This window comes from Aphanomyces astaci, assembly GCF_000520075.1.
Source record: "Aphanomyces astaci strain APO3 unplaced genomic scaffold supercont1.28, whole genome shotgun sequence".
NCBI lineage: Eukaryota > Oomycota > Saprolegniomycetes > Saprolegniales > Verrucalvaceae > Aphanomyces > Aphanomyces astaci.
Window position 1 is genome coordinate 603756 of NW_009798291.1, and position 9287 is coordinate 613042.

General features: G+C 46.6%; 1 protein-coding gene across 1 annotated transcript; it reads right to left on the minus strand.

The window, feature by feature from the left end:
- Positions 1–1013: 1013 nt before the first annotated feature.
- Positions 1014–2630, minus strand: H257_10504 (hypothetical protein; the record flags this gene model as incomplete). Its single annotated transcript, XM_009837071.1, has 1 exon — positions 1014–2630. The coding sequence occupies one exon, from the start codon at positions 2628–2630 to the stop codon at positions 1014–1016; it is 1617 nt and encodes a 538-aa protein (XP_009835373.1).
- Positions 2631–9287: the final 6657 nt, after the last annotated feature.

A 9287-nucleotide genomic window follows, 5' to 3' on the forward strand; every position in this document is an offset into this window, starting at 1 on the left:
TCGTCAAGGTTAGAAGGGGCCATTGACAGCGAGGAATCACATGAATCAACCAATGACTCAATCCGGTCCTCATAATCAAATCTTCTTTGCATTGCATCGATAGGGACGCACACATCAGCATGGCAACAATTACACTCTATAACTTGGTGCGTGGGATTACAGAATCGCTACGGTCAAGTAGGCTTGCAAGCACCGGCATTACCGACCTTGGGAAACTCAATAGCAAGGCGATGGTCACCATCGACATGCCATCCAGTCGTAATCTCTGAAAAGTTAACTACCACTAGAGAGAGGCAAACACCCTTCACAACTCCGTTCCAGAGTGAACTTGGCAGCCTCTCGATGTCATACCATGCACTTCCGGCTTGAGGTCAATTGGGAACCAAAACGGAAGATTTTTTGCAGACATCCCAAAAACAGTGAACTGGCTCTAATTTAGGGATGGGGACAAAAATATTTGGGGATGCGGTGGAGAAGCTCTAATCGGAATACTACGTACAATAACCAGCTGTTGTTGTGAGTGCAACACAACCGTCCAGATGGTCGAATGCAGTCACTTGACCGTGGATCCACGATCCATCAAGAGCGCAGAATGCGTGGCGTCGCAGCCACAGACAGACCAATACCAGCTTCGACCTCGGCAGCATCAACGACAGGAAGAGTGCAGTCAGCCATTGCAATGGTATTACGAAAGGCTGTTGACATGACATTGTTTCGGCGCACCTGAACGGTCACATGGGAGGATGTCACTTTCGTGACGTGGCCGTAAGCAAAAGACGCCATGTGCCTTCAAGGGAACTGTTCGGGTTGGACGCGAACAAGCTGGTCGACAGAATAGTAGGACATAGAAATTGAAATTTATCGATTGATTAAAAATTAATGAAAGGCTATTAGTACCGGTACTGTACTTGGTTGCTCCACCCTTGTTGAAAATAGACATGTCCAATCTCTTTGGCATACTATGTACATGCAATTGTTTTCAACTATAATAGGACGACTCAAACACGAAAGATCTAGACTGTTAAACTCGCCATCAATTGGGGCTTGGTGATGCCACGAAGGGGGGGCACCTTGGGGTTCATCCCGGGGTTGTTGTAGTTGCACCAGACGTAATTGCCGTTGTCACACAAGGACCACCCGCACCCAATCGACTTGACTTCGGGACTCATCATGTTGGAGAAGTGGCCGCACTTGACCCAGGGCCCGTTGCACTTGTTTTTGCCGTAGTTCCAGAACGTTTCTTCTTTGTCGTACCAAACCCACGACGCCCCCAACACCTTGTCACAAGCGAGAGCTGTGTTGGCGCCACAGGGGGTATGCATGGCCAAGTTTTGCCCACCACCGATGGGTTCCCCATGTACAAACCCATGGCACTCGCTAGCCCAAACTTGTACTATGGACGCCAACGCATCGTCCCACGTCACGGGGCCAATGCCGTGGGCGGCTCGGATTTTGTTGTGTTGACTGATCAATTGATCCCGCACCGCATTGGCAGGTGTGGTCGTGGTAGATGCAGATGTGGTCGCACTCGTCTTGGGTGCAGTAGTCGGAGCAGCAATAGGTGCGGCCGTAGGTGTAGACGTGGTGGTGGTTGGCACAGGTCCATAAGTTAACGGAGGTGCAGGAGTAGCAGCTGTTGTCATAGACGCGGCAATTGAAGATGTGGTGGGTTTAGCGCTGGGACAATGGATAGGGATAGGCTTATAGCTGGGGGGTTGAGTGACGGGCTTGGTACTGGGAGAAGTAGTGAGGGTGCTGGTGCTCGGCAATACCGCATTGGCGCCGCACCAGTTGAATGCGGGATTTTGCGCGCATTCAGCGGCCGACCACCCAATGAAGCACGCGTTCGAGCCAGGATAGTAGCAGTTGGTGCATGTGCCGCAGACGGCGGCAGACGAAGGAGCCGGCACCGAGGCATCAGTCAGTTTGGAAGGGCTAGGTGCAGGAGCGTAGGTGGGGTCGACTGAGCAAGGTGCAGGAGCCGTACCACACGTGTTGCTAATGTACACGTCGGCGCAGTTCCAATACTGTTCTTGGCCGTCGATGCCCACATCCGTGTTGTTCCACTCGACATAATGCCATCGAAGCACACAGTGAGCGTCGCCTTCGCAAGTCACTCCAGCGGGGAGCACCGACTGGATCGTAAACACTTCGTTGCCTGGGGGCACTTGCCATTTCGTTTCGCCGCTGGGCTGGGCCAGCGTTTGAAAGCACTCATTGGATTCTTTGTCGTATTTCGTGTCCAGTTTGCACAAGCCAAACTCAAAGTACCCCTTGTAGTTGGCCATCAATTGGACTTGGAGGTCCACGGTGGACCCCGGAGCGTAGCAGGCCCCGATGGCTTTGGCACCATTGGTGGGGAATGTCCCGTACGTGCCTCCAGTTTCATGCTGCCGGGTCCCAGAGTACGAGTCGCCGCATACGCCGAATTTGCCGCCAGACGTGGCCGCAATACCACCGGCGTTGAGACTGTGGTCGTCGTAGTCGGGTGGAACGATCCCAGCGAATTGGGCCAACTTGCCAATGTAGCCACGATGTGGCGGGGCAATCAACCGACCGTGAGCCTGTGCGTAGTTGGCGATGGCGGCCAGACCGAGCGCGTATGCCGAAAGGAAGGTGGTGGTCGTCATGGTGTTGGCGAATTGAGTTCTGGCAACTTTGGTTGCCCTAATACTGATAGATAGCGTGACCTCTGGCCAACTCTTGCCGACAAAGGCGGGGCAACTAGTACATGCATTATCCATATACAGCTGTATCGGTGTGTGTGTATACACGTACTATGTAAATTTACGGCTACCAGTACAGTACGTTTGTGCGAAAAGGCTCCCGAATTTTCTTAACTTCATCAATATTAAGTACTCCAATTTGGATTAAATATGGGGAAGTACTTCATAGTAGTAACGTTATGAAACAGATTCGCTTAAATTTCACCTCCATCTGACATGTGTCTCTATTGAAAAGCGCTGATATTTCCTATTGCTTTCATTGTTACTTTGCATTAAAATCGTCCAAAAGCTATTCTCACTGTCAATCACAATAATAATACTGCAAGTGCAGTGAACGACAAGCCCGTTGGGTTTCTGCAAATCTATCCAATCATAATTGAGCAAGTTTGGGCCAAACTAAGGATTAGTCGCAATTCTGCTCCGTTTACTGACTGTGAATTTACTGAACCTTGCTACAACCTCGCCGCATGATTTGATTGGCTAACAAATAATCTGCAGAAAGGCATGGAACACAGGAAGAATATTCTAGGAAATTTCATAGTATCTAATCAAATGTCACAGCGAGGTTTTGGTATTAATAACGTTAGTGCGAGATTCGATTGGCTGGATCCGGAAATTCGTACTTACCCCGAGTACTGTACTGTTACATTATACTACATACTAGTAGTAAATATTAGCGAACCATGACGAGGCCATAAATAAGTCTCAAAACCAGTAGATGGCTGTGTTACTGTATACCAGCAATATTTACAATTTGACCATGTCACATCGTCAAATACGGTACGGTAGTGTGTAAATTGGTATTTGCAGCATGCAAAAAATACCGCCATCTATTTGATCAGGTCCGAGAATTTCAGTCAAAACACATTTGCTTCGTAAAAGTTCGAGTTACTGGCATAAACTGAGACACTAATAACAACTAAGCTGTGCGACAAATTCAACTTTGCTGTGCGACAAAAATTCCCAATAAGAGCAGGCAACACTGGTCCGAACGAAAAAAGTAATACTACTGTGTAGTCGTGCGACAACTTGTATGTCACGCAAGATATGCGCAAATTTTTTTGAGATGTATACATGCGACACTAGATATGCGCAAATTTTTTTGAGATGTATACATGCGACACTGGACTGTGCTAATAGGCTGAAAACAGGAAAATAATGATTTTGGTTTAATTGTATTGGTTAAAATGGTGGTTTTCTACCAATCAGTATCGTGACCCAATGGTACATGTATCGAATCAATATCATTCAATCCTGTGGTGCAGTCGATACAAGACTTCACTTGTAATGTGGGTATACCGGGTTCAAATCCCACGCAACACGTCACTTTTTCTTTCTCACGTATATATTCCTTTTCATCCTACAACCCTGGTACAAGTACAGCTAACCAAGTCCTCGCAGTCCTGTCGTGGTCATTGGCATGCAACGAATCATGTAAATAAATACACACTGAGTACAAAACAACACCAAGCAAGACTGGATGCAGAGTATGGCCTGAGTGCTTTAATAGTAGTGTACTAGTATGCATCAAACCTCGAACGAGATCGTTTGAAACTACTGTATGGTGCCTGATTTGAAATAGATCACCCTGACGAATGGTCAAATAGTTTTAGCGATTTCAAGCTTAGAGCCTTGATGACCACCCGTATCACCGATAACGTTGGTAGATCTCTGGTGTATGCTTCGTAATCTAGAATTCAACACTTTCCGCGCAAACTATGGCTAACTTAACAGCTCGATAACGTTTTCTATTGGCGCGGCCATTTCATGTAAATCCTTTCGGAATGATGCTGTACTTAGCGAAAGGGGGTTAATATGCGGGTGTCGAAAGTTGGGAATTTTTAGGCACGAACGGTAGGGGGCGCAATTATGTACTACTTCGAAGTACGTAGTAGTAACTTCTAGTTTTGAAATTGATTTGGGGGATACTACAGTCGTAACGTTAGCTGATTGTTGCCTGTCATAACGTTAAAGCCCTGCTTTGCATTCCACACATTACTTGTGACTGCTGCTGTTTTGTGTATTGTGAACTACTGCACTCAACTCATCTGAATACAACACTGAATTAAAGTACTATGAGTCGCTGCGTAAATGATCGAGGAATAAGTAGTGGTTGCATCCAATCCAGCAAAACATCATCTGTAGAGTCCAGTTGGTTGTTGCTACTTCTCCGGCGTATTCGCAGCTACTAGTTTTACGTAAAAACGCCCCCCAAACATCCGTGTTAAGTGTACAGTGCTTGCAGTGGTGTCGGGCAGGCTAGGATTCAACTTGATGCGGGGGGATCTGTGGAATATTCTACATATTATACTATGTAACCAACAGCAGCCACACGTAATACAGTGTTGCATGTAAAATAGTTGTTGGGAAAGGGCTTTATAACAGTGCAAGGGGGAGACTGCATGTTTTATTCAGACATCATCAACTATTCAATCAATTGCCAACTACAAGTAGTGTAGATACATTATAGCGGCCCCTAGCTAAACGTTAACGCTAGTGTCCAATATTCGCCACGCTAACCACCCTATATTACCTGTCCCCCCTTCACTATGAACTGCTACGTACTCTACCTCTTTTGAACATACTTTTCGTTCAGAATATGGTAAATTGTTCAATTCTACGTAGACTATAACTAAAGTAGAAATACCAGTCACTACAGTTAACATAACAAAAGTTAAAGTATACATGATACCATACCGGCATCGTCGATGAAAACAATGGATGGACTACATAGTATCGGTGCAGTAAAGTACAGAGACCACCGCCTAATTATCCGTGAAACGGGCGACCGTCAAGGCTTTGAACTACAAACGCTTTACCTATCGAACTCCTTCAACTCATGCGAGCTGAGAACCATGCATAATCTCGTTCAGTGTTTGATACAAACCTTAAACTCTGTTAGTGAAACATGTAGGTCTCCTAATACATACGTGAGGCCATTAAGTGCCCGCTGAGCGATGTTAACTTTACAGCGTAATACTTCCAAGTACTGTATCAATGTCAATATCGCCTACTAGTGCGTAGTACAGTACTCTACGAACTCAGTGTCGATTCATTTGCGTTGTACTGGAACTGTACTAACGTTAGTATTGAGTAGTACCGATACATCGTTGTTGTTCAAGGGGCACATTGGAAATGAAGAAAAAAGCGAGGTGGTGCATCGGATTTGAACCCGAAACCTCCACGTTCAAAGTGAGGTATCTAAACCACTGCGCCAGTGGACTTATACTTTTATTAGCAACGTAACATGTATTATACCACAACACATCATATTCAGTACCGGCCTCTTCACATCTACTTCCTCCGTTCCGTTTTACTTGCATGACATTACGCGAGAGTGCATATTTTGGGCTATAGAGAGCGTTACATAGCTCGAAACGGCGCAAATGATAGCCGGAGATATGCGCAAGAAGCAGATATTTTCAGTACAATTTAATTCGCTATAACGCCAGAGGCAGAGGCCGGCTAAGCTCGGCTACCAATCAAGAAAACCTTAAAACCCTCGTAACTTTCGCATCTCGCATCCGTTGTGCTTCAAATCACGCGCAAACGCTTCGTCTTAAGACGCAGATACTGCTACCACCCCTCAGAACCCCGAAAACATTTCTGGAAGCCAAGCTACGGACGATACAGTATGCCAAGTCCCACGACCGGTCGAGAACTCACCGACGACCAACGGTCGGCGGTTTACTATCGGCTACTTCAACTTAAGAGGAACGGAAGAGTTGGCCATGGAGAGACGAAACACTTGATGCTCTCCTTCAACATAAATCAATCAACGATATCCAGAATATGGCAACGTGGCTTACGAACCCAAGCCGAGGGGGGATGTGCCAAGGCGGAGTCACCCAAGAAGGGTAACTGCGAACGGCGCCGCATGTACGAGAACAATGATGTTCGGGATTTGGTCACGTCGGTCCCACCAAGTCTCCGCGGCAACTTCCGGGGCATGTCAGCTGCCACTGGTATTCCGAAGACATGCCTGTGGCGTTTGATCCAATCGAAGACGATCAAGCGTCGTACGAGTCGTTTGAAACCGATGCTGACAGCGGAGCATCGAGTCAATCGGTGCGACTATGCGAGGTCCTTCGTTTGAGCTGGCCTCAGTGGCTCCCACCGGTGGCACGACATGTTGGACTTCGTGCACATCGACGAGAAATGGTTTTACATTACCCAAGTAAACCGCCGTTTCTATCGTTGGCACGATGAACCGGTTCCTCAACGAAAGGCTCAATCAAAACGCCACATCACGAAAGTGATGTTTCTGTGCGCAGTGGCCCGACCAAGACACGATACCAAGCGCAACTGTATGTGGGACGGCAAAGTTGGTCTCTGGCCTTTCGTGGAGACCCAACTGGCCAAGCGTCGAAGCAAGAACCGTGAGCGAGGCACGCCTGTGACCGTACCAATGACAGTGACAAAGGCTGTGTATCGACGATTCCTCGTCGACAAGGTCATCCCATCAATTCAAAGCAAATGGCCTGGGCGTCGTAGCGCCACGATCTTTGTGCAGCAAGACAATGCGAGGCCATATGTAGCGGTAAACGAAGCTGAAGTCATGGCAGCAGGGAAGAAGAACGGTTGGGACATTCAGCTCAAGGCGCAACCGGCACAGAGCCCGGACTTTAATGTCCTCGACCTGGGATTTTTCAACGCAATTCAGAGCTTGCAGCACCAAACCGCTGCTAGAACCATCGACGACCTCATCAAGTGCGTTGAAGATGCGTTCAAGGACCTCAACTGGCGCATTTTGGACAAAACATTCATGACTTTGCAGAAGGTCATGGAGGAATCCTTGAAAATGAATGGCGACAACATTTACAAGATCCCCCACCTCAAGAAGGACGTGCAGATGAAAGCGGGGGTTCGGGAATTGCGCCCGTCATGTGACGAAGAGGTTTTGTTGGCCATTGACTCCATGGAGAGACGTATAGAGGACGAGCAACGTGTCGATGATATTGTGGAACTTATGGGTGCTGGTCTTCGTGTCTCTGGATCGGAAGCCCTTCAGAGAATTGATGAGCTGGTCGAACTTCTTGAAGCCACTGTAGTAGTGTAACATGTCATGCACGTGTTCGTCGTAAATGATGGATATTGAATAAGAATATATTGAACACGTCGAAATGTCTTGGTTTTGTATACAAACCTCTATACAAATTCTTGATGGTAAAAGTCATGCAAGTAAAACGGAACGGAGGAAGTATTTACATGTCCCACTTACTAGATAACGTTACTCGTACTAATAATACTACTAGATACTCGTACTATTAATAGAAATTAGAGAAACTTGAACTTCGCCGTAACTGTACTGTAAACAATACCCATATGATTTGAAGTCGAATAGGCTTCCTCCTCATTGGCCATAATTCTCTCAGGAGGCACCGTTTCATAAACACATGATTGGAAAGACACATGCCACATGTCATTACACCACTTTTTTTGGTTGGATTCAAGTGAAAAATCCAGACTCCAAAATACTATGGTACTCCGTTCCAAAATTGTTGTCCGAGTTTGGGAACGGTGTACATGTCCCTGTATAATAATATAAGGTAAGTTTGAAATGCTGTTGTCACCTTCCCAATTTCGATTTCACGTACAATGATTGGTCAATTGCAACGAGCGCGCCAAGAGCTATCGCGTCATGTGCCTGAATGACGAAATATTTGGAGAAAAGTCAAAGTTTTCGTGCATCAAAACTTCAATACAACATTCTATATAAAACCAACATTCAAATACATTCATTCCGCATTGGGGACGGGAAGACGTGACCTGACAAGCGAGGAGCGCGAGGCCATCGTCGATGAGATCCTCCTTAAAAGCGTCAGTAGTTTCATGCCACGACCGGCAAAAGGCTTCGGCGAAGACCTAGCAGCCAAGTAGAACTGCAACGTCAGAACGATCAGGCGGATTCATGCGCAAGCCAAGGCAAACGGAGCGCTCACAGGCGTCATGAAGGTGAATGTCGCCAGCAAGAAGAAGGGTCGAGTTGGCCGAAAGAAGGCCTTCACTCCAGCCCAAATAGAGGCCAAACTCCTTGCAATTCCACAAGCCAATCGTACAACACGTCGCGCAATCTCCGAGCAATTAGGTGCGATGCAACATCTAATCCAAGCTGAACGATGCGTCGCATGAGTAAGCCTATGTACTTTGCATCGTTGCTTAAATGCCGCGATGTTCCGCGCTCATTCGAACACTATAAAACCGGTCCTTACGAAGGCCAACAAGTACAGTCCCCTGAAATACGCCATGAGTTACCACTTGGGATGATGCTGAGAAAATGCACGTTCGTGAGAATTTTTACAAGTTGTGACCGAATGTTATTTGTCCAAACATTGCCTTATATAGTACTTTTTCAGTTCGTTTTATTCCTGGGTGGACAAATCTGTAGCTATTGACTTCTGTGGCTTGGTACTTAGTAAGTGACAAATCGCCCATTTTGGTGAGGTTGCATATTATAATTGAGAAAAGTCGAATTTCTTGAATTCTTTGACGGAGTAAGGGCCACAGTGCACATTCTTCTCCATGTATGAGGGTTTGTGATATTTGGTCGATCGCTAGTAT